We start from the raw sequence: 25141 nt of genomic DNA, 5'->3' as shown, positions 1-25141 counted from the left end.
GCGTAGAGTGTAGAGGCGCGGGATGCATTGGTGTAGAAGTCCATGGCATAGAGTGCCGTGGGCAGAGTAGTGTCACAGAGTGCATCGGTGTAGAGTGGTGCAAAGTGCAGTGGCATTGTGTGGAGTGGCGTAGAGTGCAGTGAAGCTTCCCCAACCTCCGGAGGCATTTTGTTTATCTTCAATGTAATGGCGATCGCATGCATGGCACGCAGACGTCATTACATTGAAAATGAAACTCAAATGAGCCAATTGGCTGGTTTCAGTTTCACTGCTCTGGTGCTATCTCACCCCCCCTGCCCCGAGCACTGAAACACACTGGAGCGTTATCGTTGGAAAGAGGAGAATTTCCGGGAGGCAGGTGGCGGTTATTATGCCCAATCAACCCCGCCCCCTGGGGAGCCAGAAAACCCAGTAGACACCAGGGCTTTTTTTATTATGGAAGTGGGATGGGGGCTTTCCACAATGGGCAAGACCATGTCCACACCCACAATTATAAATTGTGGGTGTGGACTCCATCTGCCCCCTGGGGAGCAGATGGGGGTACTAGCCCTCGATCTTCCTCCCCCAGGGTCAGCAGAAAGCCCACTAGGCACCATGGATTTTTTTGTTTTGAATATTTAAGGGTGGTGGGCTGCCCAAAATGGGCATGCCTATGCCCCCACCCCCCCCAAAAAAACACTAGACATTAGAAAAAGTGTGTGTGTGAACTGGAGTCCGGCTGACAGTCTGCATTTACTGGCGTTTGGCTGGCTGTGAGTGAACCTGCATTTTGCTGGCAGTGTGTGGACTGTAGCCTGGCTAGCGGTCTACATGAACGGCACATGTTGGGCACTGTTCGTGGACTGTCACTTGGCTGGCGGTTTGCGTAGACGGTCGCTTGTCCAACGATGTGCTTGGCTGGCAGTGTACGTGGATGGCGCTTGGTTGCCGTTGTGCTTGGCTGCGGGTGTGCATGGATGGCGCTTGGCTGGTGGTGTGGCTTGCGTGGATCCTCCAGCATTTTATTACCCATAATCCACTGCAAACCTCAAATTTAGCTAAAAAGTCACACTTTCCTCACATTTCAGTGTGGAAAATATGTTGATCACTGCGATGTCACAAATTTATTAACACCTAGCATTTTCCTTGGTCTCCCGATAAAAAATGATACCTCACTCGTGTGGGTGACCAAAGCAGAGAACCTAAAATCTTATATTATGAAAAACTGCGGGGGAACCAAAGTGGGTCCAAATTGGCAGGTTTTTTTCATACGTTTTAGGCGGATACTGCTCGGGGCACCCACACAAGTGAGATATCATTTTTATCGCGAGACTGAGGGGAACGCTGGGTGGTGGGAAATGTCTGCTGGTGCTGTGATCTCACAACCTTACCACACAGAAATGCAAGGGAAAATTGGACTTTTTAGCTACATTTGAGGTTTGCATGGGATTCTGGGTAAGAAAGCATTGGGGATCGACAGCCCGAGTTCAGGACGAAAAAAAAACCACAGTGCCCCCTATCTTTTTGACAAAACAACCTGTTTTTGCAAGGGGGGTTACCTGCATTTTGGTGTCGGGATCAGGGACCATCTATGGAAACCTACCAAACCCCGACATCCGGGGCAGTCCAGGGAGGTGTGACTTGCATAAATCCAACAATATTTTTTTACTCAGAATCCCCTGCAAACCTCAATTTTAGCTAAAGAAATCACATTTTCCTTACATTTCTACGTGGGAAAGTTGTTGGATCACCAGACCAACACAAATTTCCAGCCACCCAGCGTTCCCCCAGGTCTCCTGATTAAAGTGGTACCTCACTTGTTTGGGTGGGCCAAGTACCGGCGACACCCGATAAGCAATGTGCAAGAATATTGCACATTTTCTGGAATGCAGTTCATACTTTGCGATCCACTCAGAACACACTTATTCACCATCTTCTGTAAATTCACTCACTTTCTGATAATATTCAGTAACTCTGGAACATCCTCAAGATTGAATACATAATTATGAAATATTTTTGTGGGAGCTGCTTGGCCCTCCCCATTATAACAAGCATTGGCAAAAATATGTTTGGAACTCAAAAGGCACACATTGGCACAGTATCCCTAGCACTGAACACAACTACTTTGTGTGACAATAAGTTCTTAGTCAAAGAGCAGAATGCTATCACTCACAGTAAAGCCAGACAATAGATATACAGAGAGAAAGTTAGAATTTTAATAAAGAGAAAAGGTCTTGGTTAACGCCAGTCCTAATTACGAACCCAATTCTTAAAGAAAGTCACACAAGAGCACCCATGGTATATGTCCGTGCATTAGCGCAGATTTACAGCTTTCGTGAATGTACAAAAAAATGCCAGGAAATTGTACTCCTAGAAATTATTTATGAACTGTACTTTAGCTCATGAATGTATGCATTTGTAGAATTTGCTAATGCGAAAATCTGCGGAGCGTTTATGAGTTCACTAAACCTCCAACCCATTTTTCCCAACCCTGGAAGAAGTTTTTACTTCTGTCCTTGTCGGGAGTAATTCTCCAAAATTTCTCACTATGGGAAAAGATTAGAGAAGAGCTGGTGGAAACCTCTAAAACATGCAAATAAGTAGGTTTGCATACACTCAAAATGTTATTCCAACCCTGAAACTATTTTTTACTGGTACCTTCAGCTCCAGTATGTAGATCTGCAGAAAGGTGGCAAAATAAATGAATAGCTAGTTTTCAAATCCTACTGTAGCATGAGCCCTGAAATAACCAGAAAGCTATTATCAGCTCTTACGTAATGAGATAACTGCCATAATGTGTTGCCACACTATGTGGCACGAAAGTGACCAGCAGATTTTTTACAAGCAGATTTATGAAGCAACCTGTCCCGTGGACAAAGGCACATTTTAATAAAATGCACACCCATGAGCACAGTATGGGCTGATGATAGGGAAAGTGGAATGGACTTAATACGGATGCAACATAGGTAGATTAGGCATGTGTGTGAGATAGGGGACAGGCTTGGGTAAGGACATTTGGATACACGAAAATCACAGGAGAAGCATGTGTTAGAAGATTAGGGATTGGAATGATAGCGTGGAGGGACAAGAGGGTGTGAGATAGGTCGGTGCATTAGAAAGCAGACATGGGATAAGACTGGTTTTCAGGTGGACTGGGAGACAAGTTGGGCAGGGGAGGGAGGCATTTGGAAAGACATAGATTAAGGGAAGGGAGGTCTGTTAGGAATGCATAGAGGAAACCTAGAACAACAATGTGAATTTAGGCATCTATGTCTTGAGCAATATTTAGTTGTTTATCTGCTCCAAAGGGAAGGCTACTTCTAGGCGCAAGAATCCACAGAACGGACGACCAGATAGTGCAAGGCAAAACCCAGAGAAAAACGGGCAAACCTAGACGTGGCCAACTCACAGAAGGTTCTACGTAGAACAATATGCATGGTTGCTCATACGTTGTCAAAAATACCAGTTTGAAGTGAATGTGCTTTTGACCTATCATGATAATTACTCTAAGATGCATATTTTGGGTACTGTTACGTGTAAACAAAACAGCATTCTTAGGCCACCTAAGCTCAAAGACAAAAACATCTTGCTTTCCTTGCAGTGCAATTTACATAGAAGGGTAAAAGCAATAACAGGCTAAGAACCTGTTCAATTAGAAGTGTTGCCCAGCTGTTCTCCGTTTAAAAGTACTTATCTGAAGCACATAGTATATCAACAAAACATGCAATCAGCTTTCTTGCTGCCAAAACTAAATAGGGGTGATGTACTGCACAATCCCACATTTTTCCTGCCCTCCAAACAGTTTTTATTTAAGCTTTAAAGCATTCCACGCATTAACTATTCAGAAGTTCCAGGACTGCCTTTCTTTATAAAGGGCAAGCAGCCAACACCCCTACCCCCTCGAGACCCTCACGGGTGAGTAGTCCCACTTTATAAACCCTGATTGATTTATTTAAAAGGAATTTCAAAACAGTAATTCATAGCTCATGTCCTAAGATTTGAAAAAGTTGAAAGTGCAAAACTCCTAATAAAAAAAAAACAAGTACATGCATGAAGTACAGTCCTGACAATATTAGGATAAACATTACTTGAAAATAATATTCCCCATTTAACTGCCGCACCTTGAGATGATGGGAAAATTGCAATGCTGTAAATATAATTAGTATGTCCATAGGAGACTTGAAGACACTCGCCAGAGATCAACCACCTTCGCACACTGGCATCGTTGGAGCAGGAAAGGAATTCAGTTTCACTAATAGTTGCAAGTCCCCTCACACAATCCTCATGTCCTTTATTTATGAACAAATACAAAAGAAGAAAATTAAAAAAATGTTTGAGCACAATTTGATGCATTTCAACATTACTAACAGGAGGAACAAGCTCCACCTTTGAAGAGAAACAGGACATTGTCCATGGCAAAGGTAGAATCACTGTATAATGTATGCTTCCTTAAAAGGACAACTTCTGTGCAGTCAAGCTATATTACCCCCTCATACATATTAAGCAGTCTCCAAAATGGTAAAACAATTATCACACAACACACTTCGCTAGGAAATCCAATGTGACTGCAGGTAAAATCACAGACTAAACATCAAGTTTCAAGCATTCGCTTAACAGAAGAAACAAAATGGTTACACTTAAGTCAAACATTTTTTAAAAGATGTTCAGACACACAAGATCAGGTGTAAAGATAAACATTCCTACTTTCAAAAGTAATTTGAGATTCTTAAACACATGTAGCCCCTTTCCATAGGTATCTCTGGAAACCCTGTGCCACCGTTAAACAATACCAAATATTTAGCAGTTTCAAAAGTGTAGAAGGTACAATGAGTCACTAGGGACCCTTAACACACACTCAAGTCACTCTCAACTCAAAGTCATCAAAAACCACTGCTTTGTGCCGGAAATGTTCAAAAAGGAACAATAAAGGTAACCTTAAGTCGCTTCGGAAGGTTTATGATAGTTGGAGAGAATTAAGTAGTCAGCAGTACATCCAAGTATATAGAACAATGGGTATACCAGATAACCAAAACAAACTACTATGATTATATTTTACAGCAAATGTCTACACAAGAAAAATAAACTAGAAAAAACAAGTGCTTCTGTGAATACATTCAAAGAAGCCTAGAATGATTCACATTGAGATACCACCAAGCTCTAAACCTACAGAACTTTAAAGTAACATACAACCAGTGAAAAGGGTTAATAAAGTTGGGAAGCCATAGTAACCAATACTCATGTCAGTACTTAGTGTGTGATGTAATATGTGAAGTCCTAAGCAGTTCGTGGCAGGGGCACAAGTTCTAGTTACCTCTGCTAACTAGAACTGGTGAATTTGAATATCTGTGTCTTTTTGGCTGAAAATGTTAAACTTGTCATGGACGTATTCCCAAACTATAGCATTTGATTTTGCAGTCAATTTCCAAGTTTTTTTTTTGTTTATAACAAAAACCGATCTTTTTCATCACCTAACTATAATTTTTTTTTAATCTTTGGTTTTTCAGTGAACTTCTAGGATTTCTTTTAACGTAAAGTAATATTTTATTCCCATACGTAAAGCCAGCCTCCCCGCCATGCACTGCCTTTGGCCGTGTGCATCAGGGGGAGTGAGATGGGGGGTATAGGGTGTGTCTGCGGGGCCCTGAGGCCTACCTGGAGCCAGCACCATTACTTACTACTAACATGAAAGGAGCAGGACCAAACGAGCGGAGCTTGTAGGTGATTTGGCAGTTTTGCATACTCAGCAGCAATTAAACCATGGACTCTGCTCTCAGACCAGGAGATGACAAGAAAAAAAACTCACTTGTCTTGGTCACTACAGAAGAGACTGCGCTCCAATAAATCAAACATGCATTCACATACATTAAGGATTTCAGATCACTATTCAACGAGCAATTGTAGAGAAAAAACACTGTCCTAGGAAATGTCAGGAACACTGTTGCATACTACGAATGTGGAAAGGGCGGAGCTTACAGCTTTTTTGACTTTTTTAAATAGGAGAGGGGGGGCAAGCAGCACCCCCTGCTCAAGTCTATTCTGGCCCGGAAGATCCCATATACCGGGGCCTACGTTTAATATAGCCAGGTGCCCTGGTTCCCGCCCAAAGCACCCACCATACACTAACTGTGACCCCACCCAGCAAATGCTGCTTGGTCTCCTTCCCTTTTTTGCTAAGTCTTGGCCCTGTGGTGGCTCACTCAGGCCTTTGAAGGCTGGGCACCCCCATCGGATCACTACAAAAATTGCTGCATTCACTTTTTTTGGCCTAGGAGTTGGGTCTGTCTGGGTGCCTCCCTTGAGGCCCAGGGGTGGCAGGGTATCTTATGTTTTTTTGTTGTTTTTTTAACTGCAGGACAGTGGACTAAGTCCCCAAGTCCTGTATTGGCTGCCAGCAACATCATTCTTAGGTTGTTGGAAGCCAAATAAATTGCTCGCTCCCACAGCAGTACGACGGCCTCGGGAGCGAAGTGACCCAAGGGAGATAAGGCTTCCATGTGCCAATCTGAACCCTCAGTTTTTAAATTGGCACTCCAGCGAGAGTCTCTCAAGCCTCTTTCGGACCAAACCATCTAGATATACTTTTGTTTAACCCTTAATTTAAAAATAAAAAAATGTACTGAACGGATTTACACCAAATCACAAAAAGCACAAGCTCTGGACCAAGATCCAGCTTCCTACCAAATTTGGTGCAATTCCGTTAAGCAGTGCTTAAAGAGGTTTATGGAAAATGTATTCGAGATTATGCGTTTTGTGACTGGGTTTTTGCTGCAGTTGTTCCCCCACTTTTTGCCTGGTATTTGATGCAACTTTGACTGAAGTGCACTGGGTTCCTGCAAACCAGGTCCCCATTGCCAGTGTTCTCTCCCCCCAAAACAAGACAACTGGTCACTTGATCCCCAAATGACCAGGCCATTAGCACCTCTATAAGTCCCTAGTAACTGGTACCTAAGTCATAGGTACTAAAGAGGGTCCCTAAGAGCTGCAGCATATATTGTGCCACTCTAAGGGACCCAGCACCAAACTCATACAGACTGCCATAGCAGGCTGTGTGACAAGGTGCTCCAAAATGTCAGAGCACTATATGTATGCCATGTCCCCTCACAATGCAAGCAGTATTTGTAAGTAACCCCTACAGCAGGCCTTAAAGCCCTAAGGCAGGGTACATTATATTACATGCAAGGGCATCTCTGCATGAGCAGATATGCCCCTGTGCTGGCTAGTTCAAGTGACATGGGAAGCCATTTTAAGTACATGAGCTGGACACTGGTGAAAACGAGTTCCCCAGCTACATGATGGCTTCACTGAAACCCAATATGTTTGGTATCAAACATCTCATGTTAATAAACCAACACAGATTCTAGTGATGGATTTATTAATACATCCACCCAGAGGGCACCTTAGAGGTGCACCATGAAAACCTATCAACTACTAGGTGTTGACTGACTGCCACCACAGACGAGTTTCTGACTCACAGGGATGAGGGCCTTTGCTCTTAGGAGGTCAGGAAAACCTGCTCAGCCAGAGGGTGTTTACACCCCCTCCCACAGGATGATCTGTAAATTAGCATCTCAAGGCAGGGAGCTTCAAAGAGCACACTGCCTTTGGTATGCAAATCTGGCTTCCGTCAACGGAGAGGATGCGGACCCCCATGTCCAGGGCCCATTAGGCACCTGGATAGACAGGAAAATTAGTAGTCAGAGACGGCGTGCTCACCTTCAGGCTAGTTGTGCGCTGCAACGCTAGGCGACACCTAAAAAGGGCCGTGACACCATGGGCGGCATCACCAGTAGCTGCTAAAAACCCTACAGCCAAACCCTAGCTATTTTATACTCACACAAGACATGAAGAAAATAAAATAAAAACCAAAAAACTTGTACAAAGAAACAAAGACGGAGATCTAACATTTACAGACCCTAGACAACAAGCGCACATTCGGCCCTTCATTGTGTGTGTGAGACCACCAATTTATGCAGCAGTCCAGATGGGCCGTACGGAAAAAATACAGGGCGGTAACAAAAAAGCACAAAATCCAATCAGAAAACAGTAAACAAGCTACCAGCACATCCCCCTACATCATGGGAAACAAAGATGGCGTGGGCCAGTCCAGATGGGCCGTCCCAAAAAGCCCAATTCCCAATCACAAGCCAGCGTTTACCCTAAACTATGACGCCAGCCAATTGAAAACAAGGGCGTGGCTTAAAGTCCCCTTCTAAAATATCGATTACTATAGCTCTCGCAGAGCGAGCAGCGTATGCGCGCTGCAACGCTAGGCGAGACCTAAAAAGGTGCTCTACTTCAAAGATTTAACATTTCCTAAATGTTTGCAACTCATGATCTGTGCAGGAGCAAAGGGTGAAATTTTACACTGCATAACACTCCATCTATCAGAAAACTCAATGTTTTCAAACAACAGCGATATCCCACAGCTTCTTGAAAGAACATTTAGTTTTGGTCACCTAGATGATCGAAACAATGTTACCACAACACACATTTAGATTCTTATTTCGAAGTTGAGAAATACTCACCACTGTAAGTTCTTTCACATCGTCCTGCCTTCCAAAGTTTGATTGTTCGATCTGCTGATCCAGTCAACATCAGACCCTGCTCTGGTAAAATCTTCACTGCCCATACGGCAGCACTGTGTCCCTAAATATAAAGAAAGCATTCGGAGAAGGATCTTACTACCTGGAAAATGACAAAAAAAAAAAAGACTACAAAAAAATCTCATACGTGTCCTCCTACCTGCAAGGTCATCATGCACTTGTCATTCAGCCACACCTTTGCAGTAGTGTCCCAGGATCCACTCAGCAGTGTGCCAAATTTCCCAGATGACAGACTGCAAACTGAAAAGCAGACATTACCATTAAAGATTAGATTTTCAAAACACAGATCTCAAAATGAATCAGTCAATTTAATAATAAGTTCATTTTAGTCTGTCAATCTATAATGCACTCTGATCGCAATACCCAACAAATATGAGAGATTTATTTATTTTTAATCAATTACTGGAAAGCACATATCCATAAACACAACTTCAATTGATGTACAAACAATCCACATGGCCTTTGAAAATCTAAAAGAATAGCATGCAATGTAAGGACAAGGAGTATTAAGTCTGCATCCTAGTGAAAAATGTTTTATCTGCAGATGTAATATTTACAGCTGTAATAAGTCAGATCTAGAATGAGAATAGTGTCAATTTCAAATTGAGGGTAATCCTGTTTAAATGAGTTTTAAAGCTATCCAAAAGGTGGAAATACATGACTGGAAAAACCTGCTACTAGGGATACATTGTAAGATTACCCTCAAACCCCAGCCCCTAGTAAGCCCAAACCTGAACATTCAACTAATGAAGTAAAAGACAGAGTGGAAAGACATTTTTGTTGTTGAGAGGTGTCTTGGTTGCAGAATAAATGTGAAGCTGTTTTTTTGTTCGCTGCAGTAGCTTATATGGTCTCCCAATTATCAGCGTTGCTAATTTACCTGGTTTTTACTATGAAGATTATTATTCACGTAACGAAATGCCAGACAGAATATTGTAATAATAATCAAAAAACACATTCAGAAGGGGGAATGAGGTAATAATCCAATACAACTATTGGAAGGACCAAAAGAGAATTTGGGGGACGTGGAGGTGAAAAATAAAAATACTGTAAGAAGGATACAAGACTCTGGCATTAAGCAAAATAATTTTCAGTTCAAGATAATATAACTTCGTCATAAAATACCCAGGGCTCATTTGACCTCATGACTAAATTCTGCAAATTAATTCTCTAGACTCCGTTACCAAATTAAGTATCCTAGACGAAACTGCAGTAACAAGTTTATCTTACACACATATTAGTAGGATAAACTGCTCGCTACCTTCACCCAAAATGTGGGATAATCATTTGATGAGCCGCCAGAGAGTTGATATTAAACCTATGAGAAAGGAAACATCGGTGATTCCAAGCAGTCCCACAATTTGACTTGTCTAATACCACTGAATAACCTGCGAACGACCTCTGCTACACTTAGATGAGATGTGGTCTAGTAGCTCCATCACTGGCTTTAGAACACACACCTAAGGAGTCTTATCCCAGATTTGGCACTTGAATTAATGAATGAACTTGGAGTGCACAGCCACTCAGAGTTACATGTTCAATGTAGTCTAAAGAAATGTGTTCAGAACATTTTCCTAAAGCACAACTCGTTTTGCCGGTCCCCGAGCTCGAATGGTAACTTATTCCAGACTTGTGCCCCCCAAAACCGTAGAGTACCCACCTCTTCTCACTCACTTTAAGAATGCAATCACCAACCAACGGTAGAACACAACGTATGTCGGACAATATCGCCGCATCCTGGCGGAAAGATACTGTGGGCTAGTTCCATAAAAGCCAGATGAGCTAATAACAACGCTTTAAAAAAAATTCTCTCATTGGAAACCAGTGTAGCTCTTGCAGGTAAGAGGAGGTGAGGGGCCGCCGTGAGATTTTAAATGGAAGGTAATCAGGAAGGACAAGATAAAGCGTACTGGCATAGACCAGCCTAGTAGAGGCCAAGGCCTGAAGATATCTCTGAGCCGCCCATGGTAGTAGAGCCAAGACCTTTTTTAAAGCTCGTAAAATCGAAAAACAGGATCTTACCACTGAAGAGACCAGAGTCTTAAAAAAAAGTTGGTAATCAAATTGAATGCCAGGTTCCAGGCCATAGCCGCCAAAGAGGGAGGTGATGGAGTATCTCTTGGCCAGCTCCTCTCCCAGCCTGGAACAGGGTCTGGACCAAATAACAAAGCTTCTGTTTTGTCTTGGTTGCACTACAGATTATTAATTCTCATCCAGCTTATCACCGCCCCATGCAGACCAACTCGATGAAAATGAACTGTGTGAATCTGGTGAGATCAAACGACTTCTAATTATGTTATCTTTCTCAGCCTCAAATCATAAACACATTGTGTAGTACCCATAAATATGTAAAACATCAATTTGATAGCGATTGATAGTTCAGTCCCAATTAGATGCCTCATTTTCAACAACCTTGAAACAAAGGAGAGCTAAATGGATTTTTTTTTAAAAAGGCTCACTTTTTGGGGATTAGAGGTTACATATATTTTTGATATATATGACTCTTTCAAGGAAAATAACCTCTCTTTAAACATTTTTTTGTTAAAAAAAAGGGAAATCTTAAAAAGTAACATGGATCGCTTACAGAAATCTGAAGACTGACCGAGCGTTGTGAAGGTTTGGCTAAATGATGACAAATTGCAGCAAAAAAACTAAACAAAAAACGAATTTTGTGAGTAACACTCTAGAACTAGATTTTAAAGTAGCACTTGGAAGCTCCCTGGATTTAGCAGTTATCTTTTTCCGGGTTAAAACAACAAATTTCAACCTAAGAAACATGGAAAGGAATGGCTAGCATCAAAACCAGATAACACTTTAAGGAAAAGACACAGAAAATAAGTGTTGAAAAAAATACGTATGCACGTTCCAAACATTAGGCTATTCATAAATGTTAGTTTCAACTGTGGCGCACTAATTTCTCCAGCAACATCACAGACTTCATCAACGCCAGCACCATCATGCAACTCGGAGACCTTAACGTTCACTTAAAAAAACGCATTACCTAAAAACTCTACAGACCTAGAAAACCTCGGCCTCACTTAGCACAGACCTAGAAAACCTCGGCCTCACTTAACACGTTACAAAACCCACCCACACCACCGGACATCTGTTAGACTATTTTCTCCTCAATCAGCAACATCACAGTCCACAAGTCAGCAACTATAGCCCAGACAGCCCAAGCCTTAATCAGTTTCAGAATAGCACTCCTACACCACCACAGACCTTAACGCCACCACACCCACCCACTGCAGCTGGAAAAACATCACAGAAGAGAGCTGGACTTCCACCCAACCTGTGCACTGGCCCAAGCACACCAGTAACTTGCTGAAAGCCATCAAGAAATCAACAGCTTGATCACTGCATGGCCAACAATCTGGCGCCCCTCAAGAGCAACCCAATGGCAAGAGCCCAAACACAGGCCAGCTGGTATGTAGAGGAACTCAGGCCAATGAAAATCATTGCAAGCAACAAAAGAGCAAATGGAGAACAAGTCAAGACACCACAGATAAAGAAATCTTCAAACTCGCCCTAAGACGCTAACACCAGCAGATAGAGAACACCAAACGCACCGCACTTGCAGACTGCATCAACACCAGCGCTAACAGCAAGGAAATCTTCACCATGAAAGATTTCACCTCGCTTCCTGCCATCTCCAACAAAGTTAACCCCTTGCAAGTCCTTTAAAACAAGCTCTCTGAATTCTTCTGGAACAAAATCACCTCCACATGCGGCAACTTCAATCGTTAACCGGACTCAGTCATCGTTGCAACTCAACTTCTCATCACAGTCAAAGTACAAACCCCTATTACCACGAAGACCATCCACTAATAGGTCCCATCTGACCGTCGCCTCCACCACACCATCACCAAAGGACTCCTACTAATCAGCGAACTACTAACACTAATCCTCCGCACCTCCGTAGACTCAGCAACATTCCTGTACATCTAGAATTACGCTACTGTTACGCCACTGCTCAGGAAACTATCCACTGACTCAGCCACAATTTTCAACTACAGATCCATCTCTGTTCTACAATATTTGGCAAAGGTCTTTGAGAAAGGTACCTCAGCAAACAAAAGCTCCTCAACACTACGACGTCTGGATTCAGGCCCAATCACAGAACAGAAACAGTTCTTATCGCTGCAACAGACGACATCTGCATGATCCTTGACAGAGGAGACATGGCAGCACTCGTTCTCCAGGACCTGCCAGCAGAGAGGAGACACGGAAGCACTCTTTCTCCAGGACCTGCCTGCAGACAGAGGAGACACGGAAGCAATCATTCTCCAGGACCTGCCTGCACACAGAGGAGACACAGCAGCACTCATTCTCCAGGACCTGCCTGCAGAATTTGACACTTCTCGCACCGCCTGCATGAGATTGGTATCTAAGGACCCGCTCTCTGCTTGATCTCCTCCTTCTTAGCAGGCAGAACACAGGCAGTCAGAATGGTACCTTACTCTTTGGATCCCGCAAAGTAATCTGCTGAATGCCTCTAGGTTCATCACTGAGCCTTAACCTCTTTAACGCATATTGATCCCTCTGGCAAAGTCATCTGGGTACACTAAATCAACATTCTCTCTTATGCCGCAGACACACAACTCACACTCTCTCTCTCGGACAAGACCCTCAATACAAAAAACAAGTTCACCAGATGCATGACCGAATTCGCAAACTGGATGAAAGCCAACTGTCTCAAGCTCAAACACTGACAAGACAGACCAGTGATCTGAGGCATCGACACCTCACCATGGGACTCCAACTGGTGACTGGTCGAACTAGGACTAGCACCCACTTCCAGAACCCATGCCAGCAATCTTAGAATCATCAGCAGTAGCAAAATGGATAAGACCACATAAGTCAACTCAATCAATGCGTCCAGCTTCCAGACCCTGAAGTTGCGGAGGAAGGTCTTCACATGGCTCCCAAGCAACATCAGAAAAACCGTCACTTGTGCCATAGTCACCAGCAAGTTGGACTATGGGAACTCCCTCCATGCCAGGATCACAAAGCAACTCACCATAAGACTACAAACCATCCAGAACTCAGCAGAGACTCTTCATCAATCTCTCACCCAGATCTCAAATCACCACATAAGGAGCTCCACTGTCTCCTGATATACAAATGCGCACATTTCAAACTCCTCGCACACAATACAGAACAAATGAAAGTTGAATACAAACCGTGGAAATATACAGACATGGTATAAGGCATGAAGAACAATATTGCAAATGAAAATGGTAAGAGTGGGGAAGAGAAGCAAGGGTTGGGCACTTAATACCCGGGCAATATCCGACTAGCAAGATCCTATTCGGTGAACAGAACACTATAGAAGAAAGGAGAATATGAAAAGAAAGTGGCAATGTACACACATGGTGTAGAGCATGAACAACAATAGATTACAATCACTTACAAAACACAAATGGCAAGAGTGGAGATGAGAGCATAAAAAGGTCTGGACAAATTAGGTCGGACAAAGAACAATATGCAACAGAGCGGTGTGTGAATGTAAGCAAGACACAGGAGCGAGAGAAGTGATGAAACACGAGGGGAAGGAGAATGATGTCTCTAGAGTCAACGACAAAAACAAGTAGGGAACAATCACTCCTTAGCTGAGGATGGCAAGACCTCAGAGTGAGAGGAGTTTGTTGGATAGTTTAATTTACTTCATTTTTGAAGAGGGATGTGGATGGGTTACTTCTGACGTCAGGAGGGAGCGAGTTCTAAATTTTGGGGGAATTCCAGAGAAGGATCTGTTGTAGGTTCTATTTTTCTTAAAATTATGTGGCTTGAGTAGTGAGAAGAGAACTTCTGGAAGGCCCATTTCCACCAAATAGTGTCAGTTTCTGGGCCAGGTAGGAGGGATTATTACAGTGTAGCGCCTTATGGGTCATACTTGCAATTTTAAGGTGGATCCTAGCCTCTTTGGGTAGCCATTTGAATGATGTGATCACTTTTTTTGCTTCAGTTATGAGCCTGGCTGCTGCATTCAGGGTGGCTTTCAGAGGTGCAAGTGAGCTTTTCCTAGGCCCACAAAGGTGGCACTGTTGTGATCTGATTTCGGTAATACAAGGGCTTGAACCGCAATTTTGAAGTCATGCAAAGGGAGGAAGTGTTTTAGTTTCCTTAGACTATGTAACTGATGGTTAGCTCCTCTGGTGGCGGCAGTGATGTGTTTTTTCATGGAGAGGGCTTTGTCCAAAGTTAAACCTAGCGATTTAGCAGTCAACAATTTGTGGGGTACAATTAAAGGCAGTAAGATGTGAGAGCAAGTCTTTGATATTGAAGGGATATGGTGGGTGGTGAGAGCAGTACGAATTCTGTTTTGAGGACATTGAGTTTGAGGTGGTTACGAGTCATCCAGTGTTGCATTTTTGTCAGGGTGGTATTTCATCAAGAGAGGGTATTTTTATAAAAAGTTGTGCGTCGTCCGCGTACGTAGTAGGAAGTGCTAGCGGGTTTAAGGATTTCAGTTAGGTGCTCCACGTATAGGTTAAACAGAGTCAGAGAGAGAGCAGAGCCTTAGGGAACACCCAGCGACAACGGTGCCAGGTCGGAGAGAGCGTGGTGAATTAGGATGCACTGAGATCTGTTGTGAAGGAAAGAGGAGAACCATTAGGATGCACTGAGATCTTTTGTGAAGGAAAGAGGAGAACCATTTTAGCACAGTACTGGAGAGACCCATCCTATGTTTTAGAAGATACAAAAAAGGTATCATGATTAACAGTGTCAAATGCCGCTGACAGGTCAAGTAGAATAAGTAGGCAACATGCATTCTGGTCCAGTGAGCGAAGGGCATAGTCCACAATATGGACCAGGACGGTTTTGGTGATATGACAGGGACGGAAACCAGATTGACATTGGTAGAGGAGCTGGAATTGCTTGATTTGATTGCAGAGCTGTAAGTGAACACATTTTTCTAGGACTTTGGCTAAGGTAGGGATGTTTGAGATAGGGCGGTAATTGTTGGCGTCTGACTGGTCGGAGTTGGGTTTTTTCAAGGATAGGGGTAACCTGGCCACTTTTGAGGCAACCGGGAAGGGAGCCTTGGGTAAGTGAGAAATTGATGATAGCGGTCCATTAAGCGAGTAGGAGGTTGTTATGTTATGTTAATTGGTTTATATAGCGCTCAACTCACCCTGGGGCATCTCGGCGCTGACTAGAAGATTAGAATCATGCACGGGGAGCAATGGAGAAACTGGAGTGAAGATTCAGAACAAAAAGGCTTTCAACTGTTTTCTAAAAAGGCCATAGTTGGAGATGGATTGCAAAGCCTGGGGGAGCTGGTTCCAATATTTTGGAGCAAGATATGAAAAGGCTCTACCACCCGTCCGAGTAAGACGAAAGCGAGGAACCTGAAGGACAGTATTTGTGAAGTTTTCTTTGTAAGTAAAGAGGGCCTCTATTGTTCAAAGCGTTATAAGTGAGGAAACATATCTTGAAAAAGGATCTCTTTTTCATAGATAGCCGGTGTAGTTCTCTAAGCAACGGAAACGAGGGGGAGCCTGCCGGTCGATTGAGAATCATTCTAGCTGCTGTGTTCTGAACCACTTGCAGTTTGGCCAGGTGGGTCTCCCTTACTTCTGCCAGCAACGCGTTGCCGTAATCCAAGCGGCTAGTTACCATAGCCTGCACTAATGTCCTACGATGACAGGTAGGCATATATGGGAGTATTTTCCGCAGAAGTCGGAGGCTATAATAGCATGAACTGGTCGTGGCCGCAATATGGTCCTTCATGGACAGCGTCCGGGCTACTTTTATACCCAGGTTTTTTACTGAAAGTTTGGGAATAGGAGCAGGGCCCAATTGGACGGGCCACCAATCATCTGACCAGATATCAGTTGCTTTACCCAACAACATGATCTCGATTTCTCCTGGATTCAGTTGAAGGTAATTTCCCGTCATCCAGTCATAGATCGCCTTCATGCCAATGGCAAAACGGATTTTCTCTTTCTCTTCTCCAATAGTGAACATAAGCTGCGTGTCATCTGCGTATGAGATGTTCTCGAAGTCCAGCTGTTCAACTATCCTCGCCAAAGGGGCCATGTAAATATTAATAAGGGTAGGACTCAAACAAGAGCCCTGCGGAACACCCCTCTCCAGAGGCATTTTGGCCGAGGAGTAGGGGCCCAATATGACTGAGTTCTATCAGACAGAAAATGTTGTAACCACTTCAGGGCAGCCCCTTTGATAACACAGGCAAATAGTCTCTCTGCCAGCTTTGTATGAGAAATGGTATAAAAAAGCCGCTGAGAGATCTAGGAGGATCAGTATCGTCGAGCCCCCCGAATCTATTGTCAGTCTGAGCGAATCTGTCACTGCTAGTACGGCGGTTTCCAATAAGAGCTACGTTGTCTATTTATAGTGCTTTCCAACAATTTCCCCAAGAGTGGTAATCGGGAAATAGGCAGATAGTTGGCAAGGATTGATGGATCCGCCGTAGGCTTCTTCAATACAGGGCGAACAGATGCCTCTTTCCATGCTAGGGGAATGGTGCCAGTTGTTATAGAGCAGTTGAAGATGTCGCTGATTGCAGGAGCACAACTCGTGGATAAGAGGGCCATAATTTTTGGAGGGCACAAATCATTTGGTGACCCAGATTTTGCTTTGGAGAGGGCTTTTGAGACCTCTTCAACAGTGGTCGGTTCAAAGCGCTCCAGGGAACTGGTAGTTACCTTATCCCTATCCTCCAGTTTGGACAGAGTTTCCAAAACTGAGGGGGCTACCAGAGGAAAATTAACAAATTCTGGATATCTTATCCTGAAAATAAGTCGCCAGGGAGGTACATAAATCCTGGGATTCCGTAAGAGACTGAATGCAAACTTTAGGGGATGAAAAGTCTTTGACTATGGTGAACAAGGCTTTCGAAGAGTTACTGGCTTGTTCTATCTGCTTGATGATGAACGTACGTCTCACTGCTTTTAGGTTTAGATGATATGTGGCTAGAGACTGTCTATACAGTAGTCTGTTTTGATGGGCCTTACTTGCCCGCCAAGTTCTTTCCAGGCGCCTACATTTAGCTTTTTATCTCTTAAGCTCCTCTGTATACCAAGGAGTTGAGATTCGCCGTAGAGCGGAACCATGTTTTTTAGGTATGGACTCATCAAAAGCAGATTCTAGTGCAGCGTTAAAAGCCTCCAGCTTTTTGGAAACCTCGGTTAGGTTATTTACTAAATCCAGGGAGTAAACCTCATTGAAAGTTTCTAAGGTGAGATTACGCCATGACCTGCGCTGTCCTGGTGTTTTCCTATTATATATTTCCCCATTTTTTTGCCGCGTCTGGTGGATGAAGAAGGTGATCATTGAACGATCGGTCCATGTCAGGGGGTCAGGGAGGTCACAGCTTAGTTGGTCATAGTTGGTGAACACTAGATCTAATAAGTGACCAGCTCGGTGTGTGAAACCTTCCAATCTTTGTGTGAGTCCTATTGATTTCAAAGAGGAAAAAAGTTTGTCAACCTCCGGATTAGAGGTATTTTCCCCATGGAAATTAAAATCCCCCAGCAGAAGAAACTTATTTGCCGCAAGCCCATGTAAAGCTATGTGTTCGACCAAGAGGTGAATGGATTTGTTGAGCAATTTGGAGGGAAGGGGATCATTGAAGAGGTTGGGGTATTTCAGAGAAGTCAATAGCTTCAGGATGTCATTTTCGCCAAAGGTGTTAAAACTAGACCAGATGGCTTTATTTTTGGGTGAACGTAATAGGGGACTCGTGCGTCCTTCCCGATCTGGGTGGGGTTTAGGGAGGGTTTGGATGGTAGGAGCTGCATAGACTTTTGGATATCATTGGTGATGAGCCTAGTTTTCTCAGCAAAGAAAGAGCTGAAGGTCTCACTGTTAGATACTGTTTTGTGAGAGGGGGATATCGCGTTTGTGCTTTGCAGGTGTTTGATCATTTCAAACATGTTTTTTTTGTTCGATTTGTTGCTGTGTCTAGTTGATTTTGGAAGAAAGAGGCTTTGGAGTTCCTGATGTACCTGTTGCAGACACTCCGTCTTTGTCGTAGCAGTTTGAGGTTGGGCAGGGAAGGGGTATGTTGCCATGCTCTTTCTGAGAGTTGGAGGAGTTCCTTGTTAAGGTTACATTTGAACCAATGTTTGGTTTGTTTGGTCGACATGCTCTGCAATTATTAGGGTGCCAGAGGGGCCCATGATTTTTAACAAAGAATTGATGTAATGTTCAGTGAGTTCATATGGGGGTGGGGGGGGGAGGAGCAAGATGTCTTTACTAAGAGCCGACAAGGTGAGTGGGTTAATGTTACGGGTGTCTAGGATCCAGTGTTTGGCTGTCACAGGTTGGCCATTAGAGGTATTTGCCCTTTCTGAGATAAGGAAGGTGATGCAGTGATGGTCAGTCCAGTCGCAGGGTGGGATGCTCTGATTTGCATAGTGTTCTCTTTAGCAATGATAAGGTAAAGGGTGGCCCCGTTGTTGTGGCTAGGGCTGTTCGCAGGCTTGGATAAAGTTAATGTCCTGGAGGAAGGATTTAAAACTGTTCACAAGACTGTTGCTGTAATGGTACCAATAAATGTTTAAGCCACCAATAAAGATCTGGCCATTGTGTTCATCTATGTAAGAGGATATAATCTCCATGATCTGTTCAATGAACTTGTACTTCTCTCTGGGCGGATGGAAGAACATGAGAAGAGAGAATCTTGAGTTGCCGTTGGTGGTGATGTTGATCCTAAGGTATTCACATGAGGGCAGGGGAAGAGCGAGTGATTGTTTCAGAGAATGATCTGTGTATACAGGCTAGGGAGGCCACCACCACAATGTCGAGTCTGATGAGGTCATGACTGGAGGGACAAGTTAGTCCAGGGTAGATGAGTTGTCCAACCAAGTTTCAGTGAGCATAAGGATGTCTAGGTCATGGGCAAGTATGAGATAGAATATGTCCGCCGCGTGTTTCACAGATGATCTCCATAATGCACATTTTACGGATGCGTTGAGAGTAATGGTGGGCGTGTGTTTGAGGTTCATTTTATTAATATACCTAGTACTGGGGTAGTATGTCCTGAGGGAAGGAGTTAGAACAGTCTAGATTTTTGTAAAGGGTATAATGTGGTCAGTCTAAACATGGTCATAGGAGTCTAAGAGAGAATATTGTTGTTTGATAGATGACGAACCAGTCTATAGGGTTGGAAGGAGTGGTTATGGTTGGTGTGGATTTCCAGTAAGGATGAATAGTCCTTAGGTAAGCAGGGCAGGGGAAGAGACTGATTGATGATTGAGAGTTGGAGTGTATCTAGTCAGGAGGTGAGAACTACGTGAAGACAATTGGTGTTCCAGGTTGGAGGTGATGTGGACTAGTTTGAGGATGTTGCCCTGATCAGATGCAACTCAGAATAGAGGCACTGAAGAGACTCCTAGGGGGCTCGTGGTGGTGGGGGGGGGGGGGGGGGGGAGGGAAGGGGGAGCAATGTAGTGTAGAGATCAGGCCAAACATGGCAGTCATGGAGAGCAAACTTTGGAAGTGTTCAAGATCAGAGCCTCAGTGATAGATGGTAGACAGGGGGGAATGGGAATATTATCTTGTGGAGGGGAGTGTGAATGCAGCGCTCTAAATTAGAGTGGGCAGTGGAGATATCGGAGAGATAATGTTGCGGGGGGGGGGGGGGGGGGGTGTTCCAAAAGTGTGGAACGACCTCCCACTCCACATCAGATCCTCCTCCTCTCATTTTGAATACCACAAGAAGATGAAGACTGGGATTTTCAATTAAGCAACCATTCCCGTGCAGGATTCAGTACACATAACTGCTGAGCGCCACAATACCCTTGCAGGTGATACACAACACATAAAAATGTATTATAACAAAACCTGTTAAGAATACTAAAAAGAAAACATGAGTCACAGTTTATTATTTCGATTTACACTCATTACAGAGTGCAGCTGAAACTAACTTCATATACTCACAGAAAAAATTCTATTAAAACTTCAGGTATATTTAAGGTTGGATAGGTCCTAAACATCACTGCTTTTCAAGCCAGTAAGAATTTTCATCAAAAAGCTTTTGCTCCCAACTTTAAAGTACCTAAGTTCTTTGCCCAAAACCCATCCTTTGCAGCTCTCTGGGGGTCTAGGCAGGCTGGGCTAGGTCAGGGCTTTCTAAAGAACATGAACAAATAAGGAAGCAATACTCTAAACCAGCGCAAGTTCTTATTAAATATAATCTGCAAAAACAGAATTGTAGCTGGAGTGAAAAATCCATCTATAGATAAAACATGAAAAGGTATATAGACATCAATAAAACACTGAAAAATCATCTCAGAACAATGTTAACAATTAGTAGTTTCCCCAATTTAAAAATATGACAAAGGAGAATGTTTCAAAATACATACTTCACCCTACATGAAAGTGATAAAATCCAAGCATCGTTGGTGTTAATTCTACTTCATAAATATCATAGTTCAAAAGACTTGGCCTGTAAATGGATGTCTTATTTTTGTTGTCAGAAATGGTACACGTTTTGAATTCACCTTCTGAGAAATAGGCTAGAACGACAGTGCTGAATGACTAGAAATGGTGCTGCCCTCCATGAAAAAAGCTCTTCCATGAACACACTTTTAAACATTCTCCCACAACTGTGAGGGTAAATGACACATCAAGCAAAATGTACAGTGTTGGGAGTTAATTGGCAAGTAACTGTTTTCCAGCATGCCAACAAATCTTCAAAAGCTCAGTTGTACACATGTGCTGGGCTAGATGCTGCTGGAGGTGTGGGACTCCATGCTCTTTAAGACAGCTATGCTTGGCAAGATTTGATGAAAGGATCCATGTTGTTACAGACATTCGTGTCTTGCACACTTAAGATATTTTCCTCTGTGACTGCATCATCATTATTTTAGATTGGTTGACTATTCTAGCACGGACTGAATGGAGGTTCCAGCCTATGCTGTAGTAAGGGACCATATTTTGGCAGATAGTCACAACCTTCAACCCGTGGCTTTTATTATTTGTTTCACTGTGAGCTAGTGCCAACCAGGATGTTGGTGGGCTTTGAAAACTTATGTTATCAACACTGTGCTAGACTGGTGATTGTCCGGAGGATGTGGCTCACACTTCTGTATTTGTGACTTTCCTTTTCATGATCTTACCAGAATATAGGAGGTTGAATACTGGGTAGTAATTAGCTACCAATTCATGGTCTGTTCTAGGTTTCCCTAACTAGAGATATAGCTACTGTCTGTAAGGATGTGTTCAGCACTCAATGCCTGGGGCAAGCATATCACTGCACTCTTTGATAAACGTCGTAAAGCAGAGTCAGGAGGTTGGATTCTTTACTTTTTATGTTGCCTGGAACACCTGCCGGAGTCTCGTAAGAGTGAAGGTGGTCAATGGGGTCTGGAACCTTGAAAAGCTAATTCAATTACAAAAGGAAATAGGTTGTCACAGATAAACGTAGTAGCATGTGCTGTGTTCCTAAGGCATTCACTTTTCAGGACTTTATGGACAAGGAAACAGTTGAACAGATTTAGATTAACCAAAAATTAGAGACCCATACATTAAAAAATGATTCATAACCTGTAAAGATAAAATTTAAAGAAGTGTTAACTACGGGATCTATTTTGCCAGCTCTCTATAGCGAGTCCAATTTTATCAGGGTGAGCTATTTTAGGGCCTGTTCTAGCGAGAGAGCCCAAGCTGGCAAAGAACAGGTATTCTATTCAATCAGAAAGTGTATTAGCAATAAATATGCATTTAAATCTAGTTGTACCTTGTCACAATTGTTGTGTTCATAAACAGAGGTCAATTGTCTCTTACAAATTGTCTATTTTATCTCTGGAGATTGGAGCTTATTTTTCTTTTTCAGACTGCCAAATTAAAGGATTTTGTCAAATTAACTGTCTGATAACTGTGCAGGGGTACAAGGAGTGTAAAATGAAAGGCTGTAAGATGTCCATTTCTTTTTAACACAACATATAAACTGCTAGAAAATTAACCATACAATTATTTAAAAATAAAGCAATAACCAGACACAATTAGGAAGTCACACTACTAATCATAAAGAGCAAAAGATTGCCATGCCTAAAAATCACTGCATGAATCATGAGGTGGTATTTCCAGGCAACTTAATGCTTATCATTCATTGTTTTTGTGGCTGGTCTTCATCACCATGGTTTTAATGACTTCCGCCTCTCTCTCAGACAGCTCATCAAGAGTGCAATTTAAATTGTTAAGGGACACAAAAGTTACAAACAAAACAGAGCAGTGTACCTACCTGTGTTTTTGTGGCCTTTCAGGGTATACAGAGGTATAGGGCTGTCCAGCGTAAAGACACAGATGCTACTGTCATTTCCTCCTGTGGCAATCAGTCCTCGAGGGTAGATGTCACTTGGAGGGATGGTGCACACAGACGATATGAAGTTGGAGTGGCCGCTCATGCAGTGGGTTTCAATAAACCCCCTATCAGCACTAAAAACACAGACAGATTAAAGGTTGGTAAGTTAAGGAAGGCACACAGCAAACAATAAAGTCTTTTTTCTAAATAACAATGGCTCTACATTTTAATGAACCCAAGACGTATTCAAATCGTTGCACATTATTGTACAACTACTCACTTTTGATCAACTGAAGCAACAGGAGCAATGAAAGAAACCATGAACAGGTATCTGTTGAAATGAAATGCAAGTTTAATGCTATGAATTATGCCTAACCCCATAAGAGACTACTTCCCAAAAAAAGATGCTAGAAGAGAGGACCAAACAAAGCCTTGACTGTGTCTAACGATACTTATTTTGTTAGCGGTTTGGGTTTACTTGTTAGTAGGAGTATCATTCTGCTGTAGAACGAATGCAAAAAGAAGAAAGTGATGGATGAAATCTTTGAATTAATCTCAGCCCCTGTTTTTGCCCACCATGCCCACTCAGTTTGGACCCAGTCATATGCAAAATCAGCTGTGACCCTGTGCCTCATGGAAGCAGTCCAACCCAGACTGCCTAACCCTCCCTGAACTGGAGCACAAGTAACCTAGGACCGGCTTCACCCTAGTTAGGGCTCTTCAGCATAGTCCCAGTGGTACAGTGAGCTCGAGAACCACACCTGGGCATACCTGGCGCACTTATGACGTCAAATGCAAAAACAACAAGGTGATGAATGGAATGCTTGAATCTCAGCCACTGCCAATCGCTCGGCCGCATGATAATACATTGTTTTTTGCCAACAATGCCACCTCCGTTTCAGAATAAATACATGCAGCCTAACAGAATTTTCATGAATTACAAAAATGATGATTACATGTTAACTTATGATGATGCCAACACCTTCTTTCTCTAGATAATAACATGTTAGTCTCCATTCATTTCTGGATTCAGTTTCAATTGATACTCGCATTTAAAGAATTGGCACCTTTAGGACTGACACCACTGGACAGATCATAGTCACAGAAAATGCAACTGAACAATTGCAAAATGCAATACATAGTCCAGTCAAATTCACTTCCTTCAAAAGGGCTTCACAATACCAAGAACTACAACGTCTGAGGCGTGATCCAAAAACACAATCATGCTGCAAAACTAGTCATGCAGTTAATTACCTTCCTTTTCAAGGGCCCCGTTTGCCCCGAGCTGTGGCAATTCAATGGAAGAGACATGCTATAAAGACCGTAGCTTCAGAAAAGCACCAACAAATAAAGATACAATAGAGTACCCAAAAAACACAGCATCTGCCCTTCTTCTCATTTTTCCAAGAGTACCCTTAAAACCTCTTGCTCTGGTAAACATGGCGACTTCAAAGCAAGCAAGGAATGCATCCGAAAAAACCCACAATGTATACTATCTACTTATTTTGCCAACTGACTGTGTAATGCAGAAGCACCTCTCTTTTAAAATCTCCAAGGAATAGTCAGGTTACTGAATATGAATTTGGGGTGACCAACCAACCCATGTTGGTTCCTTGGCTGGTCAGTACTTGGTAGCAGGTTAAGTTTCTTGGAACCGGGCATGGGCAGGGGAACAGTCAGGAGTGTACTGACAACTTGAGCAGGAATGGTAAGCTGGACAATAACTTTACTGATTGTGCACTGGCTGCATAGTTCTTGTTCTATAGGGTGGTTGTGGTTTGGGCTGTAACTAGCTGCCATGGTTTAAGTATTTGATTTTAAGTTACAAAGTACTTGAATTTTTTATATTGCCCAGCTTTTGTTGAAGGAACAGACAGCGATTTTGGATTGGGCAATACCACCACTAATCCCAAAATCTGCTGGTTGTGGGCTGGGCAGTATTTGATTGTTTTGCTTTGGGCTGGACTGTTCCCGTTGGAGCTGGGTCAAGACGTTTGCATATGGCTGGGTCCAAACTGTGGTGGCATTGTGTGCAAAATGACGATGAACCAGGCCTTAAGAAATCTATTTGCCCGCTCTCTATAGCTAGTCAAATTTGTATCAGGGTGAGCTCTTTTTAGGGCCCATTAGCCCATTCTGGCGAGAGAGCCCAAGATGGCAAAGAACTGGTATTCTATTCACTCAGAAAGTGTATGAGCAATAAATATGCATTTAAATCTAGTTTGTCATTGTCACAATTGTTGTGTTTAAAAACAGAGGTCAAATATCTCTTACAAACTGT

General features: G+C 43.0%; 1 protein-coding gene across 1 annotated transcript in view; it reads right to left on the bottom strand.

The window, feature by feature from the left end:
* Positions 1–25141, bottom strand: part of PLAA (phospholipase A2 activating protein) — a 164024-nt gene that overhangs the window by 113773 nt on the left and 25110 nt on the right. The window contains exons 2-5 of the mRNA XM_085641332.1: positions 22801–22994; positions 8722–8822; positions 8505–8625; positions 4101–4268 (exon numbers count right to left, since the gene is read on the bottom strand). Of these exons, the coding sequence (XP_085497458.1) occupies positions 4101–4268; positions 8505–8625; positions 8722–8822; positions 22801–22994 (584 nt within the window). The remainder of the gene's footprint in view (positions 1–4100; positions 4269–8504; positions 8626–8721; positions 8823–22800; positions 22995–25141) is intronic.

The sequence above is a fragment of the Triturus cristatus genome, chromosome 2_2 (genome assembly GCF_964204655.1).
Source record: "Triturus cristatus chromosome 2_2, aTriCri1.1, whole genome shotgun sequence".
In the NCBI taxonomy this organism is placed as follows: Eukaryota; Metazoa; Chordata; class Amphibia; order Caudata; family Salamandridae; genus Triturus; species Triturus cristatus.
This window is presented reverse-complemented; position numbering and strand designations above follow the sequence as displayed.